The sequence below is a fragment of the Carettochelys insculpta genome, chromosome 2, assembly GCF_033958435.1.
Source record: "Carettochelys insculpta isolate YL-2023 chromosome 2, ASM3395843v1, whole genome shotgun sequence".
NCBI lineage: Eukaryota > Metazoa > Chordata > Testudines > Carettochelyidae > Carettochelys > Carettochelys insculpta.
This window is the reverse complement of record NC_134138.1, coordinates 199,596,602-199,621,101: the sequence shown is the minus strand read 5'-3', so window position 1 is coordinate 199,621,101 and position 24,500 is coordinate 199,596,602. Positions and strand designations below refer to the sequence as shown.

At 45.9% G+C, this 24,500-nt stretch overlaps 1 protein-coding gene across 3 annotated transcripts in view; it reads left to right on the top strand.

Annotated features, from left to right (window-relative positions):
• The window catches only part of SH3BP5 (SH3 domain binding protein 5), a 95,773-nt gene that overhangs the window by 41,169 nt on the left and 30,104 nt on the right, over nt 1-24,500 (top strand). Inside the window, exon 1 of one of the 3 annotated variants that reach the window (XM_074988304.1) lies at nt 8,721-8,791. The exons of the other annotated variants lie outside the window; for them this stretch is intronic. Coding sequence (XP_074844405.1) covers nt 8,759-8,791 — 33 coding nt within the window. The 5' untranslated portion in view covers nt 8,721-8,758. Of the gene's footprint in view, nt 1-8,720; nt 8,792-24,500 lie in introns of those variants that run through there. 3 annotated transcript variants of the gene reach the window in all.

Genomic DNA, 24,500 nt, shown 5'->3' with positions numbered 1-24,500 from the left:
CTCAGCCCTCCGCTCATGCTGCAGACTCCAACTAGAAGGCAGGGGTCCCCCCTAGCCTACCCGGAGCCCCCATCTCCATTTTTACAACCAGCCTCTCCCTGGCTGGGACCACCTTCACCCTTCTTGGGGTTTGAGCTGCTGGAGTACTATCACAAATCACTCTCTCCAGTGTCCCAGGTCTCGACGATCTCGCTCCCCCAGATGCAGAGGGTATGCACCAAGGGAGTGGTCCAGGTCACCTTCCCAAGAACAGTGCCCATGCTGCCATGGTCGTCCCTATCATGCAGGGCATAGACACCACCGGCAGTCTACCAGGGAAATATCCCCACAGACGGTCCTGTATCCCCGAGGGCAATCGCAAACTGGGACAGAGACTCAAGTATCTCAGGGGGAACTGGTTATGGAACCCCGAGATTTTCCCTCGCAAGCTTCCAGCGAGTGGATGTACCATCACCAACAGGAACCGGAAGGGTCCAGAGAGGCGTATCCTAGTGGTTCCTCGCTCTCCTCCCCGGACGAGGCTACAGCCCCGGGGGACGTCCATCCTCCAGAGGATCTCAAACAGTTTCAAGAGCTGTTTAAAAGGGTGGCCTTCACGCAAGGCATCCAGACAGCAGAGGTGCAAGAGAAACACCATAAGCTCCTCAAAAATCTGAGACCTCCGGCCTCCTCCAAAATAGCAATACCACTTGACGAAGCAATATTGGAGTCCACCACTATGATATGGCAGACCCCTGCGACTATTCCGCCTGTCCACAAGAGAGCGGATAAAAAATACTTCGTGCCGGCGAAGGGCATGGAGTTCCTGTTCAGCCACCCACAACCAAATTCCTTGGTGGTGGAGTCGTCGCAACAAAGATCAAAGACATCTCAATTCAAGACGGGGGAACAGATAAAGATGCCAAGAAGCTAGAGCTGTTCGGCAGAAAGGTCTACTCCTCCTCCACTCTACTGTTGCGAATGGCAAATTACGCAGCACATCTAGCGAACCACAATTTCGACAACTACACTAGGTTAACCTCCCTCATGGACTCGCTTCCAGAGGACAAGAAACCGGTGCTCAAGGCCATCGTGCAAGAAGGCTACGCGGCCTCGAGGACGGGAGTTCAGATCACCCTGGATGTTGCGGACACAGCAGCACGCTCCACAGCTATGGCAGTGGTGATGCGAAGGGAGTCCTGGCTCCAGACTTCGGGTATACCGAGGGATCTGCAGGCAAAGATTGTCGATCTTCCCTTCGACTCGCAGAAGCTGTTTGCTGAATCAACTGACTCGGTCCTTCATTCCAGTAAAGATTCAAGAGCCACACTTAGGACCCTGGGGATTTACACCCCTCCATACAGAAGGAAAAAGTACTACCCTAAACAAAGACTGTACCAGTACCAGCAACAGCGTCCCCAGTACCACAGGGGTTACGAGCAAGGGCGACATCAACAGCACCAGCGGTACAGAACTCCCAGGCGACGTTCCCAACAGAGCCGTGCATCCTCGGGGCAGGGCCAAAGGCCACAAGTTTGACACACAGATCCAGGGCTGCGCCATCACTACCATCGCACAAGGTCATCCGAAGCGGTTATTCCACCATCGCCTCCGACCATTCTACGACCAGTGGCAAAGGATCACCACAGACAAATGGGTGCTGGAGATCATAGCCACGGGGTACGCCATCCCCTTCCAGTCGCTCCCACCTCCACGACCTCCACCCAGGCCACACCTCCAGGAGGCCTCCCACGTAGCGAGGCTCAAGCAGGAGGTAGACCATCTCATGCTCATAGGGGCAGTGGAAAGAGTGCCGGAGCAACTGCAAGGGAAAGGGTTCTACTCGAGGTACTTCCTCACGGAGAAAAAGACAGGAGGCTGGAGGCCCATCTTAGATCTTCGAGGCCTCAACCGGTACCTGCGCAAGCAACGCTTTCGGATGATCACAGTCGCCTCCATCCTTATGGCACTAGACGATGGAGATTGGTTCGCAGCCCTCGACTTACAAGATGCGTATTTTCACATAACTATCCATCCGGCTCACCGACGATTCCTCTGGTTCATGGTAGGCAAAGAACATTTTCAGTACAAGGTCCTACCGTTTGGCCTCTCCTCGGCCCCCAGGGTCTTCACCAAGACCTTGGCAGTGGTGTCAGCCTACCTGCACAGACAGGGGGTATTTATATTCCAGTATCTGGACGACTGCCTACTCAAAGGGGCCTCGGAGGAGGAGGTACTACGCATGATACGCGTCACAGCAGGCACGTTCTCTTCGCTCGGCCTGGTTATCAATCTGGCAAAATCAAAGATAAACCCCACACAGGACATAGAGTTCATAGGGGCACGCATAAATTCTATTACAGCGAGAGTGTATCTACCAGAGACATGCTTTCGGGCCATCGGCTCCCTTGTGCAAGTCATCACCTTCAGCCCTATGGTGCCGGTTCTGACGTGCTTACAGCTGCTGGGCCACATGGCAGCAGCGACGTTCGTAGTACAGAACGCCAGGTTACACATGCGCAGCATGCAGCACTGGCTGGCGAGCGTATACAAACCGGCAGCACACACCGTTCACAGGGTGGTGTCGCCCACAACAGAGGTGCGCAAATCCCTGCAATGGTGGGTAAACCCCAAGAACTTGCTAACGGGGTACCCTTCCACCAACCACAAATATTGGTTTTTCTTACTACAGATGCCTCCCTCATAGGGTGGGGAGCACACGTGGGCGAAAAGGTGACGCAAGGACTGTGGTCCTCCACGGAGCAGTCACTGCACATAAATATACTGGAGCTCAGAGCAGTGTTCAACTCCTGCAGACACTTTTGAGACCATATACAAGGCAAAGTAGTCGGGATCAGTACAGACAATACCTCCACCATGGTTTTATATAAATCGGCAAGGAGGAGCGCGGTCCTGTGCCTTATGTGCGGAAGCAGTCCGGTTGTGGAACTGGTGCATCGCCAACAATATAACCTTGAAAGCCTCGTACTTACCAGGCGCTCACAATGTGAAGGCAGACCAGCTGAGCAGGCGTTTCGCACTCACGCATGAGTGGCAGATCCGTCCCAATCTGCTACGACCGATTTTTCACGCATGGGGTTTTCCCCAGATAGACCTGTTTGCTACTCAACACAACAAGAAGTGCCCACGATTCTGCTCCAGGGCAGGACTGGGACGGGGGTCCCTGGGGGACACATTCGCGATCTCCTGGAGGGGCCCCCTGCTTTACGCTTTCCCTCTCACAGTGCTCATCCACAAAGTCTTGCAGAAAGCCAGGAGGGAAGGAGCCTGGATGATCCTGATAGTCCCAACGTGGGATCGACAGCAATGGTTCCCCCTACTCCTGCGCATGTCGGACTGTCCACCGATGCCCCTTCCGGTGGCGCCGGATCTGCTCACGCAAGCCCAGGGGTCCATAGTGCATCCGCACCCCCAAGGCCTGCGACTACAAGCGTGGTTAATCCATGGCTCAGCTCCCTAGAGAGCACATGTACGGAGGAAGTGCAACAAGTCCTAGAAAGTAGCAGGAGGGCTTCCACCAGGAAGACCTACAAGCAGAAATGGACTCGCTTCACGGCATGGTGTTCTACCAAACAGCTAGCCCCCCTTTCGGTGCCTATACCTGTAATATTAGAGTATTTACTGGACCTCAAGAGAGGAGGACTCTCACTATTCTCGTTAAAGGTCCACCTTGCCGCCGTTTTGGCGTTCAGACACGAAGAGGAAGGGCACACGGTGTTCGCCCATCCCATGGTTACCAGGTTCCTCCAAAGGGTTGGTAAACCTATACCCCCCTCGGAAACCGCTTCCACCTTTGTGGAACTTGGACCTGGTGCTTAATGCGCTAACGGGACCACCGTTCGAGCCTTTGGCCACGGTTTCCCTCCGCCTCCTTGCGAGAAAAAAGGTCATCTTTATCGTAATCACGTCAGCTCGGAGGGTGAGTGAGCTTGCGGCAGTTATGGCAACGCCACCCTGCACTGTTTTTTTTCCAAGGAGGCGGTAACCATATGGCTGCATCCAGCCTTTGTTCCTAAAGTTTCTTCTGAGTTTCATATTAACGAACCTATTGTTTTACCCTCTTTTTATCCAAAGCCTCATAACTCTAACAAAGAGGCGCGCCCACACCTCCTGGACGTGAGGAGGGCGCTAGCCTTCTATATAGACAGGACCAAGTCCTTCCGGAAAACGGATAGACTCCTAGTCTCTCTTGCTCCCAAATCAAAAGGAGAAGGTCTCTCTTCGCAGAGAATCTCGAAGCACATCGTACCCTGCATAAAAATGTGCTACGAACTTAAAGACTCCTTTACTGGCCACGCCCAGGGCTCACTCCACTAGGGCGGTGGCGGCATCAACAGCCTTTTTCAAGGGCGTTGCGCTAAAAGACATTTGCAGAGCAGCGACCTGGTCATCCTATGATACCTTTGCCAAACATTACACCCTTCACAGGGTATTCCAAGAGGATACCCGTCTCTCTACAGCAGTCCTCTCGGGGACAAGCTGCACATAATCCGATTACCCACCTCCTATCTTGGGTTACTGCTGGGTAGTCACCTATTGTGGAGCACCCACGGGGACATTCGAAGAAGAAAGAAAGGTTACTCACCGTAGTAACGGTGGTTCTTGGAGATGTGTCCCCGTGGGTGCTCCGCTACCCGCCCATCCTCCCCGCTTCGGATCTCTGTTTAGTGTTTTGCAGGAGCATCCGAGGCGGTTGGCCAAGGAACTGGCGGGGACCGGATCGCGCACGTGGCCAGGAGCGCGCAAGGGAGTGGTGCGCACTGGCGCATGCGCGGTCCGGCAGAAACTGCTTGGAAGATCCAATCTGCGGCGCCGGGCGAGCCCGACACCTAATGTGGAGCACCCACGGGGACACATCTTGAAGAACCACCGTTACTACGGTGAGTAACCTTTCTTTCCATGGTGCCGGACAGCAGCAAGCACGGTCATCTCATTCCTGTGCAGCACAAGGCTATGAATCAGAAATAGGCATGGTGTTCACCTGTCATGTGACCTTGAGTATACCAGTTGGTTTCTGTCTAAAACACCCTCGGGGGTTGTAGCCACCCAGGCTCGGGTTCCCCAGAAATGAGGCTGCACCCAGAAGGCGAGCGCTATATTTGGTTTATTGAAAGCACGTGATATCCGCGACGGGAGCCCCCGAGACGCCACAGTCACCAGTGGGAGAAAACCCGACGTGTTGGAGCTTTGCTCGGGGAGAGGGTCTGTAACAGGCCTCCTAACACTAGCTGATAAAGCTCAACTTGTTAACATAAGAGTGCCTAAAATTGCCTGTGCATTCCTATCACTATCTCTTGTGGCCTACTGCCAGCGTAGCCTTGAAGTCTTGGCAAGCGCACCTTGTTCTGCAGCAGTTCCCATGGCAGTTATTTTGCGGCTTTTCACCTTGCACAGACTGGTCTGTTTAGATTCTCCTGAGGATTCACAGAGGGGTTGGACTGCACTCTCGACCATTACAATGTCTTCTCACACCCTACAGGGGTGTTTGAATCTGAATTTATTAATGCAAGTGCTGTGATGCCCTGGGCTGCAAGAGGCTGCTGAAGAGTTACATATCATCCTTCATAAGCTCCTCACTGATTGCCAAGGTAAGAACCAGTGACTTGAACAGGCAATAATGGACTTCTCCACTTCTCTTGGGGCGGGGCGGGGCAGGGGGGGGCACCTTCTAAATCAAGCACACTGACTTAGTGAAGCTAACCAGTATAATAGAGACTAAAAGCCCTGGTAGTGTCACCCCCTGATGTTAATGGGAGCTACAGTACAGCACACTTGAGAGCTTTTCATTCCCTGGCTCTTCAGAACTCAGGAGGCTACGTTTACCTACAGCGCTCTGTCAATAGAAGTCACTGCTGGGAGAGCTTTCCTGACACCGCTTCTGTTGTCAGAGCGTGGCCACACAGAAAAGCCAATGGGGAGAGCGCTCCGCTCTGTCGACAGAGCGGCCACTGGACTGCCCGGCTGCCTTCTGGACAAGACAGGCACCTGCCCATTGTTCTGGATGCCTTGTCTGTTGAGAGAGGCCCCCTAGGGACATTTACACAACTTTTTTGTCTACAAAATCTGTCGACAGCAGGGTTTGCCTCAAAAATGCTTTGTTTTTGTCCAGATACCTTCGACAAAACGCATTTTGTGTGTGCATGCTCCACAAGCTTTGCCCACTAAACTGGGGTTTTACCCGCAAAACTTGCTCGTTTAACCATAGCCAGTAGTGACTGAGGGTGGGGGGAGGAGGTGTGTGCGGTGGATGCTTTAGCACTGAGCTTGGCCTTGAGTAGCATTATTTTTTTGTGCCAGGTTGTGGTTTGTTCTCTGTGGGGCATCCATGGAGAGCCATTAGAAAACTTGTTGCTGGCAAAAAAAAAAAAGGTGTGCCAAGTCCTATGTATGCGCGTGTCTGCTACGGCACCTATCAGAAATGTTGGAAGGAAGAAGCATTGAAATGCATGCATGCTTATTTCCTCCTAAGTCTTGCATTTTTCCCAGACCTGGCTCTACAACTGATTCCATTTTAGTCTTCGTGGCTGACATTCTAATGCAATGTCTCTTACTTGCAAGCTGCCCTTAACATGCATTAGAAACAACATATATGCAAGGATCTCTTCACTGCAAAATGCAACTGTATTTGGGGTGTAAAATCTTGTTGCTTTTGTGTGTTTGGAAGATAGAGAGTTAAGGTCCATTCATATTGACTAGCAAACTTTTCTTGGCTGAAGGTGGCAAGAGAGGAATTTGAAAAGCAAAGCAATTTAAAGTCAGCAAAAATGTGACAGACTTGTAGTCGTATTTGGCAGCCTGCCATGGAGTTAGTGAAAAGCACAACTGCTGGCACAGATGCGGTAAACTAGCTGACCTCTTCTGGTTGAAGGGTATCTATCCATTAGCTTCTGCAAAAGAGGGAAATGGGATACAATAACTATTCAAGTATCTCAAATTTTTTGCAAATTCTTTCAGTTAAAAGAAAGTATGACCCACCACCTTCTGCAGGCAAAACACATGATGCAGCACTAAAGGTATAATATGTTTTGGTACTTCACGTTCTTAATCGTGGGACAACTGCATTCAACTTGGATGCAGTATTGCTGTTAGCAAACCGCAGTTCTGTTTATATTCACAACGTATTTAGCTTGTAAGTAAAACAGGTACAAGTAGCATAAGGTGTGAGAGAGGTAGCATTGAAACAGCAGTAACTGCACCTTCTCTAGTGAGGATGACTAAAGCTTGTGAAGCATCCTTAGAATATACAAGGATACGTTCTTTTGTAAGTGTTTTGTTTAGTACAAGTAACTAACTTTTTCCTGTGTTTTGGTAAGCTATGAGAACAATATGCAGCCTGTGTATTAGGTTGCTTGGTGTGCATTGTGGCTGTAATTAAGGGCTCCATACAGGAGTGAATGCTTGAATGGAAACAGTGAGTGAGAGCTGCTCTTGCAGACCTGTACTGAGTGTTTCGGGACTTGTTTACACTGGGTTTTCTTAAGAGGTTGCGGGGGGGGGGGGGGGAATGTTTTTGTTTTTATTTTGTTTAAAAAAAAAAACAAAACAAAACCAAAAACGTTTTTCATCCACATTGCAAAGCTCGTTCTGGAAATCAGGGCGTTTAACTGGAAAGAGCAACTCTACTAAAATGAAGGACTCTTACTGACCTCCCCCACTGTCCCCTCCACCCTTTTAATTTTGAAATTGACTTGGTGTGTACTAAGCAGAAGTAATTACGACTTAATTGGCCTTCTGGGAGGTATCCCATCGTTGGTCTTTTTTCAAAATTGGGCTTTCTAGTGTGAACATTCAGTTTTGACACGCTGTTGGAGTGTGAATGTTCTTTTCAGAAATAACTTTTTTGAATGTTCTAAAAAACCCTGCTGTGTCGACATAGCCTCAGACTCTCCTGCTGAGAAGTGAAGTAAATGGCTTGGGTCTGTTGTAGGAAAGCAGGCATAAGGGTTTGAAAAGCTATTGCCGCATCAGCTGTGGAAGGGAGCCACTTACATGGCTAAGAAGTGGCTGAGGAATGAGGTGGATCTCAGAGCATTGTGATAGGGTGATACTGTGATAGGTCTTTTTTCAAGAGGTCATACAAAGTGGAGAGTTGCTCTAAAATGCTGGCTTTCTGTAACTGAGGAGCCCATATGAAGGCGAGAGAGAAACTGGACTTGGGGTTCTTTAAACTTCCCCATACTTGGCAGCTGTGAAAAGTAGTGGGAGTGGTTCTTGAGGCAGAACAGACTCATTGCAGGGAAGTGGTGGCTGAAACAGCTGTGAAAGAGGAGGATGCGGTTTACCTTATGGCCGACCTCCAAGACTTTGTCCTATCTGGGGATGTAGGGGAATCTGACAGCACTGTGCCATTGCTAGAGAGGGGAAATCTCTGTGAGGAATACAAGGAGAACTGCTCAGCTGGCCCTGCCTAGAGTGGCAAGGTTTCTGGGGTTAGCGTGGGCTGTTGACTGACTGCTTTTTAAACAGGGCCTTTTTTTTCAGCTCTTTCTCTCCCACATGCTCCCAGGATTTTATTCCCTGCTGACTTGCTCCGTAGGTCACTGTTTTTCCCCCTCTAGCGAGTACTTCACTTTCATTATGAAACACATTATTCAGCCTTGATGCTCAACCCCCTGCCACTGCCATGGGGACTTGAGGGCAGGGTGACGTCAGTCTTCTGTGAAACACTGAGTTCCCTTGGCACAACCATTAGGGAACCTGCAGCTCAGATTTTTCTCCCTTCTTGTTCGTGAGACTCTGTGTTGTGTACTCTGGCTGCATGACGAGGCATCATTTCAGCTCAAAGCCCAGGGTGAGTTATGGCAAGAAGAGGAATCTGACGGGATACCCCTCCTTAGGAAGGGAAGTCGCTGCCTGTTTTTCTGCTGAGGAACGGAGTAACTAGAGAAGCAGTGTTTGTTTCTAAGGCAGGATGACCTGTGGGTTAGGGAAAGGAAATCTCTTGTTGATGGAGTCCTTTTTCTGATGATATCAGATCAACATCAATTAATTCCTATACTGTATAATTGGAATATATGGACCAGTCAAAGTACAGTGAGACACTTCTCATCTGTCTTTCTACTACATCAGACTAGACATGTCATAGTCTCTGGTTTGATATCTATATTGTTTGGAACATTCATGCAGGAGTAAAAACAACCCTCTTTCCATTTGGTAAATTTTATTTTTCAGTGTGGTGCCTCAGGGCAGAAATACTTGTGTGATCAGGGAAGATTGCGGTCATGAAGACACTACTTGTTTGACAATTAGACTTTGGATGTTTCTTTAGGCTGTGATTTTAACTTTTCACTGGCTGTCAGCTGGCTTGAGTAGAGGAGTATTGGGTGTCCTGGACAAACTCTTTCAAAACCATCAGGAAGACAATGGATACTTCCTGGTGTGACTTGAAAAGTCCCCACAGGAGATCAGATGGATGAATTAAAGATCCAGGATATATTCCCCTTCCCGTTAGGCCTGTGAAATATTGAGTAGGAGGCTGCTTTGACAAGCAAGTATGGTTTTAGCTATTCTTGACATGGAGGCCGTGCAATGTGGCCAAAGATAGAAAGATCTGGCAGGGGTTAGTTAGTATCCTATACCTCTGGTGGTGCAAGAAGTGTTCACATTTGGATATTGAGTAGTTTGACTCCAGAAATAAAAGAAGCCCTATTTGAAGGAAGATGACAATTGCCATAATATCTTTTTAGAGATTAGAGTCACTGGCAAAACGCTGGAAGACCTGTCTAAAAGTCTTCCTCCTATTCAGGTCTTTGCTTATGGTTTGATTAGGTAAAAAGTGTTATGGGCAGTAATGGAACTCTGGGCTTGTAATCCAGACCAGTGAAGCGTGTTGCCACCTGTCTGAAACCTTCGGTGCTTCACAATGCCTTGCTGATGTTGCTCTGAGTCTGGGGATCTCACAGACAACATGCAGGTCATGCTCAGAGTGTGTCTAGAGCTGCACCCAGGAAGTCGGGCCCAAGCAGCCCGACAACTATGCAGTATCCACACTCTCAGCAGCATGATCCAGACATACCTCATGCCTGGATTTTTCCCTGAAAAATGTGTTCTGTGCTGCCCAGCCCTCTTCTGGACAATTTGGATATTAGAGGTGCAGTGCCCCAGTCAATAGACAGCAGTTTGCTACGTTAACTGGAGTTACACAACACTTCACTTTAAAAATAACACCAGATTAGTTTCGATTAAAGAATGAAATGAGTGTTTTTTTTTTTTTTTTTTTTTTTAAATTAATACAGGTAAAGTAAGATAGTGAAGAGAAATAAAGAGAAAATGTTTTCTAGTAGCTAAAAAGTAATATTGGTTCAGGATTGAAACATGGTCTCAGGTTCTCAGCAAGGTTGCTGATCAAATTCTTAAGTCATGATCTGCCTTGAGTGTCCAAAGGGTGTAGGTGCGAGAGAGAGGAAGAGAGAGTCTCTGGACATGTCTTCCCCTCACTTTTATAGTTCAGTCACCTGAGGGTTACCCCTAGATAAAATTCCTTCCAACATGGATGGAAGCATGGAGTCTCATGGTGGGTGACAGAGGTTGAGGTTTGTAGAAATGCAAGTTGATGTGCAAAAATGGTCACTTGGCTGGTGATGGCCAATCAATTTAGACACCTAGCTAGAGGAATCAACTTGGTTGTGAGCACATCTGTTTTCCCTCACCAGGGCTGTCAGATAAACACATGCATAATTCTTAGTATTCCATTGTGTCCACACATTCCACCATATTGTTGACCAGCTACTTTCCAAATGATATTCCCTGAGCTGCATTTTGCACAAAGATCACTACACTAGTGTGTAGGGAGGGCTATAGGGGTGTATTTGATTGCTGCTGCTGAAAAGAAATGTTGCGAAGAATTTGAAATCCAATTCAGTCAAAGGGTTGAGTCATTCTTCATTGATGTGAGGCTTTCCAAACACTCAGCACATGTCCTCAACATGGTGAGATTGGAATCCCAAAATCTTTGTCTTCTAGCATTTTATTTTTGCTTATGATGGTATCTCTAGAGGGGAAAAGTTTACAGATCCTTAATGTCAGCCCTCTGCGAACCTGCTGCTGCTTTGATGACTTAATGAGATGTGATTATGGTGTGCAGCCTGGTTCACTGAATACTTATTGTTTCAAGTAATTATAAAGGAGCGTACTATGGTAAACTATTTAAATTTCACCATATCTGTTTTTAGTACATTATCCCTTGCTGTTGTGGTCCCTTTCAGTCGGGAGGGTTGCTGTCAGATGCAAAGAAGCATGTTAGCTAACTCCTGTAAACTTAAACTAAAACTTAAGACTTCCTATATGTGTCAGAGATTTTATTCTTCAGAGTTTAGATGAAGAGCTCCAAATTTCATCGTGACATTCAAGATGAATGCTAGAAGAAAATGAGTTCTATTAAGCCAGCCAAGTTAATGTTAATCCATTTTACAGAAGGGGTCAGTTTCCTATTTTATTTTTGGCCATGCTGAAATATACCACTAACAGATGGTGCTGGCTACACAAGAAGGTTGTCTGTACAGTATTAGTGAGTACAACATAACAGTCCTTTGTGCCATGGCTGTGCTAAATAAGGAAATAACTGCAGTCTGACTTGCAGCCTGGGACCTCTTGCTCTACAAAGTAAATGTGTGATACATTTTTGATGGGATCTCCATATATGCCCTATGCAAACACCTCACAAGGGCCATCATTTATTAGTCAATGGAACAGAAGGAAAATAAGCCTGTTTTATCAAGCAATTGGCTAGGGTAGCCTTTGGCTGCGTCTACTCTGAGATAAAATATCTTTGTCAGTTATCCCAATTTTTCCAAGTGCCTTTCCTCACTGTTGATGATGTGCCGACCTATTCCGGGTCCCATGGGTGCGCTTGGGGTTTGATATAGCGGGGGGAGTCGGGTGGCCCGGGACCGACCACCCCACCTCTGTAGCAGCCTTATATAGTGTATGTACTTTAAAACCTGGGTTTTCACAATATTATGAGTACCAGGAACAATAACACTCTGACTGTGAACACCACAATGCCCTGTGGCTGTTCTAAGTCCCAATAATTCTCTGTACAGCCCCAGCTAGTCCAGCTAGTGGTATTTACAGATAGTGACTGATTCATTTATTCATAACTACAGCTACTTAATGCTTGTCTGAAATATATTTATTTATTTAGCATAGGGTAAACACTAGGTTACATATGGCTATACACAATTACATGTGACTTACCAATAACATCCAGTGCTCCCACATCTTACCAACAACTAAATTACAGTGGCCCTTCAAGTCAGAGATACGGCTTGGTTGGGACCTTTTGTGGTGGTGACGTCCGGGTGATCAGGCCGGGGTCTGCTGTCTGGACTGGAAGTTGCCAGCCTCCGCCTGGTGTCCAGGAGCCCACACCCTTGTCCCTGCTAAATCACCTTTTATACTGTTTCTTTCTTGGGGGTTCAATACGCGGCCAGTTAACGCGTTTGTTACCCAATTTGGACTTTCTATCCTGCCGGCCTGTCAGAACATGTTACAAGATTTCCTCTGTCCTTGGTCTTTTTCTGAACCTCCCCCCAGGACCCTCTGATATCGCACAGCCAGTATATTCTCTTTGGGGGGCTTCCAGCTACTTGCCCCAACTGTTCTCTTTGGGGGCTTGCTATCTGCTTGTCAGGATGTTCTCTTTGGGGACTCTCCAACTACTTGTCAACTTTCTGATTTCTTTCTCCTGGCCTGGCTTCAGCCCTTCCCGCTGTTGTACGATAGCGTTCCAAGGTGGAGTGTGTGGTCATTCTGCCTTGCGAGTGAGGCCTGGCCACCAGGTGCTCGTGCTCCCACAACTGTAAATTCCATTAGCTTGATATATGGCCCACTACGATTGACATAACATAGACATCCTAAAATCACAGCAACTTGATGGGTGTAGCATTCAGTTCGAATTTAAAATTCTGAGTGAAGGGTAGTGAGGAAGTGCCATGTCTTTAAATCAAATTCATTAGCCTCCACAGGTGTCCTGTAGGTGCCCCATAGTTCTCTACTCTGGCCTCTCACATCTCCACCGCTCTCAGGTGCGGAGGAATTAGGCAACAGGGTTGTTACAATCCAGCACCTGGAAGTCTGTGGCTATAGGAGCATGAGAGGCTGAAAAATCTCTTTTCTTTGGTGGGAGCACAGCTGTGGGGTCTGTGATTCTGTGTGTACCCCTGCCAGCTGCCTTTTTTTCACTGCACTGCCTGGCACCAGCTGCTGGCCCCCGGTACCATGTGTCAGCTAGGCTGTGGGTGGGGGTTGTGCTTGTCTGTCTGGTAGGATGAGAAATTTCTTTTTAGCAGTTTACATGTTGTCCTGATCCCCTCCTTCTCTTCCTTCCCATCCTCCAGAGGCTCCACACAGTCTGGAACGTGCCTGTGCCAAGCCGCATCACATGGCTTGACCCCGAACCAATAAAAGGACATGCTGTGCAAGGTGCTAGGTAGCTTGTGCATGGAGAGGGTCATGATTTTCAGGGCTGGCTGTAGCCAGGGGTCTTTTAGCCAGCCTGAGCCATACATTTCAATGAAGGCAATGTGTTAGCTATACAATTATCGTAGTTTTTGAAGTAAGGCTTGCAGCAGGGAATAGTCTTGTTCTTAAGGTCGTCTTTTGCAGGTCCAAACCTGGCTGTTGTCTGGAGTCTTTTAGCCTCCCCGAGCCGTAACTGAAATGATTCATTCTAGTTTCAGTGTAGCACCTGTGTGTACTTAAATATACTTAACATGGCAGGGGAAAGAGGGGAATGGAATGTGGGAAGATGTCATTATATACCCACATCTACTTGTGGGGCCAGAATGCAGGGGGGCTCAGGGAACTGTGGGATAAGTTCCCATAATACGCTGCTGGAGCACTTGAATTAAGCTACTTGTATGTGGCAGCAATAAGTTGGTTTTGTGGGGAGCGTGTGGGAAGGTGAAGGTGCTCAGAAATGAATGGCTAAAACCCAGCATTAAATCAATTATAATGAAATCAATTTATCTCATAGTGTAGACGCCTTAGTTATGTAAAGCCATGTCTACACTAAGCAAAGTAAGTTGACCGCAGATACGCAATTGCCATAGCTAGAAGTGTGTAGCTAGAATTGACCCATCTGCGCTCAGCTTACTGGACTGTCCATGCTGAGCAAGGGTCATGAGAGGGTTTCTCCCATTGACCTCTTGCTCCTTGCAAGGAGTACATGGGTTGACTGAGACCCCTGAGAGGTCGGTTTCACACATCCATACTAGATGTGCAAAATCAAACCCCAGAAGATGGACCCTGAGCAGGTCTATCTTCTGGGCTAGCATAATGTAGCCTAGTAACATGATGACAGGGAATAGGCTTGATGACTTATCACCTATTAGAGTAGAGCTGGAGAACTTAGTCTTCATGAGAACATCTGAAATTAGAGTTCCAAGTAACATCTATGTATACGAGCAAAACAAAAAGCAGTCAAGTAGCACTGTGAAGACTAGCAAAATAATTTATTAGGTGAGCTTTTGTGGGACGGACCCACTTCTTCGGACCACAGCCAGACCAGACCAGACTCAATATGTAAGGCGCAGAGAACCAAAAACAGTAAGCAAGGAGGACAAATCAGGGGGAAAAAAAACAAACTGATTTTTCTGATTTGTCCTCCTTGCTTACTGTTTTTGGGTCTCTGCGCCTTACATATTGAGTCTGGTCTGGTCTGGCTGTGGTCCGAAGAAGTGGGTCCGTCCCACGAACACTCACCTAATTATTTTGTTAGTCTTTAAAGTGCCGCTTGACTGCTTTTTTGTTTTGATAGATACAGAGAGGAAGCTGTGCTAGTCTATGTACTATGTATAAGGTGCTATTATAGGAGAAGGAGCCTCCAGTTCATAAAGCCCGCCCCCCCACCCCCTTTTTTTTTTTTTTTTTTTTTTTTTTTTTGGTCAGGCATATGGCAGTGGTGTAGCATTGATACAGGACTCCTCCATGACTTGACTGAGGTTCTTTTACATACTTTTTTGTCCCAATTTTAGAATTGTTTGGGTTAGCATGTGAACATTTATTCTCCAGAAGCATGGCTTGAGATCTGGGCTAAGGTGATGGGAGAATTAAGTATGGTATTCTTGGCTTAGTCTACAGCAGGCTAACCCTATCTAGTGGAGGGATGTGGGAACATTTTGCTTTAGAACCACTGCTGTAAGCAGTGATGGAAACCTCTCAATTTGCTACGTGTCCATAGTCTAACTTTGCTGAGCTTTACTTTCCCTGTCCCATCCTGTTAAAAATTGCCATGAATGTAAATGAGCAGAGGTCCAGGGGACAATTGGAATGGTAAGGAGAAGAAAAAGTCCAAGTTGCTTTTGATTAAGTAGTAGTCTGATAAGTAAGGAGGGATGTCTGGCCATCGTATCGCATATGCATTTCTATTATTTATGTTGCTGGGGGGAATAGTTGATGCCCATCATGGTGGCGGTCTAATGGTGGGACTGAAATGACTTTTTAAAACAGTCCCTAACAGTCCCTGCTTTTGAAAAGGCAAGTTCAGCCTCTGTGCAGTGTAATAGCTCATTAATGGCAGCTTCAGAGATAAAGAAGTTTCAAGCTCTTGATAGGAGTGGAAGAGGAAATGGATGTTCTGACAGTAATGCAAAGAATAATTGTAGACTTTTATGTAGTTCAGCAAAGATTCCCGTTAATCTGCCATTAATGGGACAGGCTTTGAATCTTGCAAGTGTCTGGTGGGTGGGTGTGGAGATGCTACATTTGTGATGAATCAACACCATTTCCTCTAATTTGACTCCCTTGTTTTTGTATGTTTATTTTTGAGGGGAGAGGATGGTAGTTGGGAGAGTGTTATTTTTAAGGACACATTGTTTTTCCCCCTCCCAAGAGGTGAATGAAACTCATGAAAGCTGTGGCTAATTCCTTTATAGGCCTTTGAAATCTAGGGAACTGTATCCACTTTAAAGCATTAACCCAGTCTTTTTTTTCCCCCCCTCCATTTTTCTGCTAAGCATTGAATTTAGGGGATGAAATTGGGACCATTTTTCTCAGTCTATGGCTTTTTCCGAGCACTGAAGTGGATTCCCATGTAATAGTATTGATCTTATGTTCCAAGCATTCTGTCCTCCCCATATTTCTCTGGACAGTTTCATTTTTCTACCTTTTGAGCTTTCTTTGGAGCCTTGTGGCAGATGACAAGATTGAGGAGTCACTTTTTTTTATTTTTTGAGATTCTAAAATCTGCAGGCAGGTGTTCAGTGCCCTCACATCTCCTCTCAGTTGACCATAAATCCCTTTCCAACAGAGTAAAATAGATGTCTCTACTTTCCTCAGATTAACCATTATTTATTATTTAGTGTTTTCCCCCACCACCCCCAGGGCTAAGGATGTCTTGGTGCACTCACCATGTGAACCTGCAACTTTTCTTACTGTATAAAGTTTTCTTTGAGGCTAAGTAGGTAACGCAAAGATTCTGTAGTTCTGGGGTTGTGCTTTAGGACCATTTTTAGACAATTGGATACTGGTGATGACTGGGGCTGTTTGATGCTCCCTTTTCCTTTCCATAGTATCTTGTGCTCTCTGGAGTGTTTGAGTGTAATGAAAGGTACTTTTGAAAAGTAACACTGTCATCTTATTTGGACATTTGACCTCTGTCTGAAATGTGTGAGCACATCCATGGGGAACCAACCAACAATGACTGGAGCATGACTAACTAGTAAAATAGAGCACTTCTGAAATTCAACTATGGTAAAGTCAAGTGTGGACAAACCAGGTCCAGAATAACAGAGCTTGCTTGGCTGCTGTGCTCAGTCAGTACTCCTGGTAGCTAGAAAGAGTGCTCCTTTTAGTTAGGACTCATTTGGATATTGAATAGATAAATGTCACCCTGATAATGATCATGAAAGATTCACTGTGGTGCAGATGTATTGATTGCTCTTGTTTGGTCAGTGGATGTGCCCGTGGGCTAAAAACCTTAGTTAGTGTTAAAAATAGCATAAAAAGACTTTGGAAATGATCCTGCCCCAGGTTGCAAATTAAATAATGGAAACTTTGCCATAGACAATTTCTGTAACAGAGTACCTAGAGTTCTCTCTTGTACTTCTGGTATTGTAACAGCAATGAAGGGTCCTGTGGCACCTTATAGACTAACAGAAAAGTTTTGAGCATGAGCAAAGACTCACTTCGAGTCCAAAGACTCGAAGTGAGTCTTTTGCTCATGCTCAAAACTTTTCTGTTAGTCTATAAGGTGCCACAGGACCCTTCATTGCTGTTACAGATCCAGACTGACACAGCTACCCCTCTGATTCTGGTATTGTAGGCACTCATGTAATTAGTCTCACAGAAGCATTGATAACCTAAATGGAAGTGTATGCAACTTCCTAATTGTCTCTGAACAGTCTAGCTGGGAGCCAATTAATTATTTTTTAGCAGTAAGTCAGTATTGGCTAGTTACAGTAGCAAGATAAAATTTAAACTTTCTTTGTTTAAAATTTTGCACGCAAGAAGTACATGGGTTTTATATTAACAAACCTAATAACTTAGAACAGTGACCTTGGACTGTACACTTGGTTTCCAAGTTCCTTACTTACAGAAATAGTTACATTCCTTCTGTGTTTCAGTCAAGGGATTTTTATGAAAAAAGGAATTTGTGTATGCTACTTGCAGTAGAACCTCAGTCACAAGCACCTCCTAGAATACGTATTTTTCCTAACTCTTAAATGTTCATATTTCTGAACAAAGTTATTTACAGTTCTTTCAAAAGTTTACGACTGAACACTGACTCAGTACAACTTTGAAGCTGTGCTGTGCAGAAGAAAAATGTAGCTTTCCTTTTATTGTTTTAGTAGTTTACATGTAATACAGTATTGTATTTGCTATTTTTCGTCTCTTCTGCCTGACTGTACTTCTGGTTCCAAATGAAGTATGTAGCTGACTGGTCAGTTCAGAGCTCTCAGGCACAGCTGTATTTGGGAGATCCTGTAAAAGCTAAGTAAAATGACTTGTTGGGCAGATAGTGATATAAAGACTGATGCAGGTGTACAAGTTAACCATGCTGTACCTTTGTAGCTTATTAATTTTAATGCACATTTTTCGACTTGATTTTCCTCTTTGATATCCAAATTGCTTCATTCTTACTGACCAGTGTAAAACTGGGGACTGCTTTAAAGACATTTAGAATTTCTGTTTTGATCGTGATGGAACCTTTGTCAGTTGCAATATTAGGCTCTACTCCTGCAAGCACTATGCACACAAGTTGCTTCAGTGAGTTCCCCTAGAGTTACAGTATGTCTAACTGCGCTGGTTCAGGCCCTTGGTGGCCAAGGAGGAGAAATTCTGTTTCAGTAGAAGCAGGTTTATCCCGCTCAGCCTTTTCTGCACCTCTTCTGGCGACTCTTGTTACCCACTCATGTAGCTGGAGATCACAGCTGTCACAAGGTATCCTTAATTGTCCATTAACCTTGAAGGAATGCTGTAACTGAGCTGCATTATGGCTCTGTATGAATGAATTTGCCAGGCCAGCTTGCAGAGTTGGGTAACTTGCTTTCACCCCTCCCCCTGCTGCTCTTCATTCCCCCCTCCCCCCAGGTAGCATGGCTGAAAGGAAAGAAAGGAGCTTGATGCTTTGTTTTTAATATTCTTCTGTTTTTTGAGGCAGCGACACTGAAACCTCGTGTGGGTACAGAGTTTTCGTCAGAACTGGAAGTGTCCCTGTCGATCACCATCTTATGACTGAGGTGTCCTTTTTTTTTTTTTTTTTTTTCTATGAGAAATGTTAATGGCTTCAAACTCTTAATCGCTTCTTCGCTCTGTTGCTTTCTCTGTCTCTTACTTGCACCACTTTCAAGCCTTCCCTTCATTTTTATAAATTGGTTCTTTCAAAACATAGTAACACAAATTCACTAAAGGCTGTGGGTTATACAGAATTGTGAGTGTATGTACTGCTCAGTGAATATGCGTAAATGTTTTCGGAGGTGTTATTTACTATGGCCCTTTTAGCTTTATTTCAAAGTCTTGAAATTTCACCTACTAACATATTCCTGTTATTAAATTCCACTCTTAATTGGTGCTTTGTTATGAATATGAATATTTTGTGACTGCCAGATTAGCTGTAAATTTTATTAGCTAGAATTAAGTTTGTCACAAAAATCCTTTAAAAGTGAATCAAAAACTGACCAAAGAGGCAGCTCACATGTGGGCTTTCTGTGGTTATTATATACGGAGACACACAAGAAAAACAAATATGAAAATCTCCTATTCACAGATAAACATCTAATTTAAAGGTTAAACTCACCCTTAGACCAAGCAAAATCACTTTACAGTAACAAAATTAACTTTCAAAAACCCTCAACTATGCAAAGACTGTGAACAGTGTTTCACAATTTCGAATCACAACAGCTACTCCAGTCATACAGATGAAAACTCGGATGTGACTGAAAAATTGGCAAAGGTCTGAGGTCCCACAATTATTTAAATAAACTTTTGCAGGTGTCTGTATATTTAGCTGCTTTTGCTGCCTCTGTTACAGCTATAAGGTATATAATAAATCTCAAAGTTTGAGTTCCCTTTGTCTCCCGAGGCCTGGGCCAAATGGGCCTCCTGGCTCCTCCCTCTGGCAGGGCCCGGGTGTGTTTGGACAGAAAATCTGGGAGACAGGAGAGATTCCAGAAGACTGGAAAAGGGGCAAATATAGTGCCCATCTATAAAAAGGGGAATAAGAATAACCTGGGAAACTACAGTCCAGTCAGCTTAACTTCAGTGCCAGCAAAGACTAATGCAGCAGGTAATTAAAGAAATCATCTGCAAGCACTTGGAAGGGGTAAGTTAATAGGAAACAGCCAGCATGGGTTTGTAAAGAATAAATCTTGTCAAACTAATCTGATAGCTTTCTTTGATAAGATAACGAGCCTTGTGGATAGGGGAGAAGTGGTAGATGTGGTATACCTAGACTTTAGTAAAGCATTTGATACCGTCTCTCATGATATTCTCATCAAAAAGCTAGGCAAATACAATTTAGATGAGGCTACTAAAAGGTGGGTGCATAACTGGCTGGATAACTGTACCCAGAGAGTAGTTCTTAATGGTTCTCAATCCTGCTGGAAAAGTATAACAAGTGGGGTTCCGCAGGGCTCTGTCTTAGGACCGGTTCTGTTCAATGTCTTAATCAACGATTTAGATATTGGCATAGAAAGTACGCTTATTAAGTTTGCAGATGGTACCAAGTTGGGAGGGGTTGCAACTGCTTTGGAGGATAGGGTCATAATTCAAAAGGATCTGGATAAATTAGAGAAATGGTCTGAGGTAAACAGGGTGAAGCTTAATAAGGACAAATGCAAAGTGCTCCACTTGAGAAGGAACAATCGGCTTCACACATACAGAATGGGGAGAGACTGTCTAGGAGCGACTACAGCAGAAAGGGATCTAGGGATTATAGTGGACCATAAGCTAAATATGAGTCAACAGTTTGATGCTGTTGCAAAAAAAAAAAAAAGCAAACGTGATTCTGGGATGCCTTAACAGGTGTGTTGTGCACAAGACAAGAGAAGTCATTCTTCTGCTCTACTTTGTGCTGGTTAGGCCTCAGCTGGAGTATTGTGTCCAGTTCTGGGCACCACACTTCAAGAAAGTTGTGGAGAAACTAGAGCGGGTCCAGAAAAGAGCAACAAGAATGATTAAAGGTGTAGATAATGTGACCTATGAAAAAAGGTTGAAAGCATTGGGCTTGTTTAGTTTGGGAAAGAGAAGACTGAGGGGAGACATGATAGCGGTTTTCAGGTATCTAAAAGGGAGTCATAAGGAGGAAGGAGAAAACTTGTTCTTCTTGGCCTCTGAGGATAGAACAAGAGGCAACGGGCTTAAACTGCAGCAAGGGAGGTTTAGGTTGGACATTAGGAAAAAGTTCCTAACTGTCAGGGTGGTCAAACAGTGGAATAAACTGCCAAGGGAGGCTGTGGAATCTCCATCGTTGGAGATATTTAAGAACATGTTAGATAGATGGTCCTGCCATTGGGTCAGGGGGCTGGACTCAATGGCCTCTTGAGGTCCCTTCCAGTCCTAGCGTTCTGATTCTATGATTGTGTAACACAATTTCTCTGAACACACATGGCAGATTGTAAAAACCAAGAAGTTAGGAACAGATTTTTGTAATTAATAACCACTGTAACCTTATTCCTAGCGTATTAGAGTCAGCACAGAGTGCGCCATGTAGAGAGAGTAATGAGTGAACACCCATAATCTTGCATTGTAACTGAATATTATATGGCTAAGTTTGCAATGGTGCTTTCCTGCACTGTAACTTTCTGGCTGTGAACTCCCCTGATTCCATCTGCACTCCCAGCACAGTTAGCTACTCCCTTCACAGAGGTGATTTACCTGGAGTTCTGAGAGCTCTCTCCCAGTGCTGCTGCCCTGACTGCACTTTTAAAGTTAGGTGTAGACAAAACCTATGGTTGGAATATGAGGACTTGCTGAGAAGACACAGGTTGATGGGAGAAAATGAGGTCATGCAGGCTAAAGCTTAAGCCTGTGAAGGCCAAATGAGGCAAGTCACTGAGAGAAGACATCTGGCTGCTGTGAAAGTGGATGGTGTGACATGTCAGAGGGGATAAAGCACTTGAGGCCTCAGAGGGAGGCGAGATGTCGGACTAGCTGGAGGTGTCCAGGCAGTGGCCCCTATGTCAGAGGGGGCCATCTCTTGCTGAGGGGTGTGGGAGGAACTGCTTGGAGACGGGGCAGGCATAGTGACTGGGCCAGGAAGGCTCAGGGCAGCAGTGCCGAGTGGCAGAGAGCAGTGCTGTCCTGAGCAGCTGCTGGCTGACGGGAAGGCGTGAAGCTTTGTGTAGGAAGTGTCTCCCACCACTGTTCTGGAGAGCTTGGCGTAGATACTCGTAAGCCTCACCAGCCTGTCTAGGTAAGGCAGACGGCTGCTTTTCAGCCTGGCCTGACAAAGCTCAGCAAAGACCGCTCTTTGCACGTGCTTATAAAATATAGCCATTGGGACAGCTCACAGCTCTTTTCACAACGATTTGGTGCTGCTGCCCCAACTCTTTGAAAGCTCCTCTTCTTGCTATTTTGTAATCTCCTTTTTATGGGTACTGGCATGGAAGCAAGTACAGAAGAGCTGTTGTTTGTGTCTGTCTCTTTAGAAAACTTGGTCTTCAGTGTCTTAAACTACCTGAGTATCAGAGGGGTAGCCGTGTTAGTCTGGATCTGTAGAGCAACGAAGGGTCCTGTGGCACCTTATAGACTAACAGAAAAGTTTAGAGCATGAGCTTTCGTGAGTTAACTCACTTCTTCAGATGCTGAAGAAGTGAGTTAACTCACGAAAGCTCATGCTCTAAACTTTTCTGTTAGTCTATAAGGTGCCACAGGACTCTTCGTTAAACTACCTGAGTATTTGTTGAATTATAAAAAGACTGTTGCCACTCAGCCAGGCTTGTTTTAATATCTGTGTTAACATCTGGATCTCCCGTACATAGAGCATTTTCTCAGTGTTCAGCCAATTTTATTTTAATGATATAATAAAGAAGATGTAAATGATTGTGTTACCATTTAACATTCTGTTAAAGCCAGTGGGAGAAATGTGTAGCTAAAACCCTTGGCTGGTTCTACACTGTGATAAAATTAAATTTTAAATTTGGCTAGCTTGATTTTTTTTTTTTTTTTTTTTTTAAAAAAAAAACAAAAAACCATGTGACTGTCTTCACTGTACAGGCCATTAGCTCGTGGGTGTTTTTTTTGGGCGCACTAATCTTGTGGTTACAAAATCGCAGTTACCTGCCAGGTGTAGTATCAAGCTCAAATTCAGAAGTTCAATTCACAGGCAAGTGTGGAAGCACTATGTCTTTAAAAGCAAATGTAATTAGCCTCCAGAGGTTTCCTGTATGTAACCCATAGTGACCCTCTGCTGCTCTCCAGTAACAGGAAGATCCTGAATTTCCAAGCAGGGACAGCAAGCCTTTAGCTGTGGGCTCATGTTAGTACGAGAGCCTCAGAAATGGCTTCCTTCTTTCTATGCTGCTAGCGCTGTGAGTGCACCTAGCCGTTCAGATAGCCATGAACTCCCTGCAGGGGCTCTGTCTGTATGGTTGCTATTTTTTCTGCACTCTCTGGCACCAGCCCCTGCCCTGCCATACTGCACATCAACAAGGAAGTGCTGGGGGTCATGCTTGCATAACAGGCCAAGAAAATTCTTCTCGGTGGTTGACATTTGTTTGCGAGTCCCCTTCCCTCCCTGACAGGTGCCACACAGTCTGGGTCTTTCCTGCGCTCAGCCACATCATGTGGGTAGCCCCCAACCCAATAAGGGTGTGTGGGCCATTTGGTGCTGACCATGCTGCCAGTCACGTTTAGGGCTCCAAGGGTGGAAAAGATATTCTGGGCTTTGCTGCAACTGTGGGGAAGTCTCCCCTGGTCTCTGAGGGTCTTGCTGCCGCTGGGGAAAAATCTGCCTCGGTGATAAAGATACTGGGGGCTTTGCTTCTGCCGTGGGGAAGGACCATGTCAACTGCGCCCCTACCCCCCTTCGCCCTACCAGGCCTTGCTGCTGCTGGGGAAAAGTTAGCTGCAAGGGGAAAGGGGCTTGTGGCCACTGGGGAAGGAACTCCTCAACTGGTCCTCCAGTGAACCACCTCCCCTACTTGGCCTGTATTGGGGTGGCTGTTGCTGCCGGGAAAAGTCTCCCCCCGTGGCTAAAAGGCTTTCTGCTGCCGCTGAGGAAAGGTCTCCCCCTGCAGCTAAGGGGCTTGCTGCCGCTGGGGGAGGACCACTTCAAATGGCCCCCAATGCACCCCCCTTCGCCCATACCGGGGCTTGGTGATACTGGGGGGGGGGGACCAAAAATTATTTTTTCTGCACTTTTGTATCCTCTTTCTTCTAACTTCTGAGACAGTTTGGGACCCTGCATTACAACTCTTCCAACACCAGTATAGTGTATGGGGAAACCAAATATTCTTTTTTCCTGTATTCTTCTCAGTTTAAAAAACAGTCTGGGCTCCTGCATTATTTTCTGGGATCACATTTGTGCAATCATGGGAGGTGGGATACTCAGTGGAGAACACAGTTGTTGTGCCTGTGTTGGCAATGTAATGTGTGGGGGAAACCAAAAATTCTTTCTTCTGATTTTGAGGGTCCCTGCATTATTTCCAGGGATCAACATGTTGTCAGGGATTGGGAGGGGAATGATAAAATTCAAGGGGGCGGGGACGATGACGTCAAGACCAGCAGGCATACTCGGAATGCTACAGGGATGAGGGAAAACTGTGGGATATCTTCCCAGAATGCACTACTGCAACAGTCAATGTTAGCCAATTTGTGTGTGGCAGCAATGACTCGATTTTGTGGGGCGCACAGTGGAAGTGAGGATGGTCATATTCGAACCTATAAATTCCAGAATTAGAAAAATCAGTATAAATTTGATTGTTGTCTCGTAGTGTAGACACAGCCCTTGATTCTGGCAGTCAGAAGGCTTAGTCATAATCACTTTAGCCAGGTGAATTTCTTTAGAGCCCTTTATCCCACACAAGGCCTTGAAAGAGAGAACATAGTCTTCCCTGGGA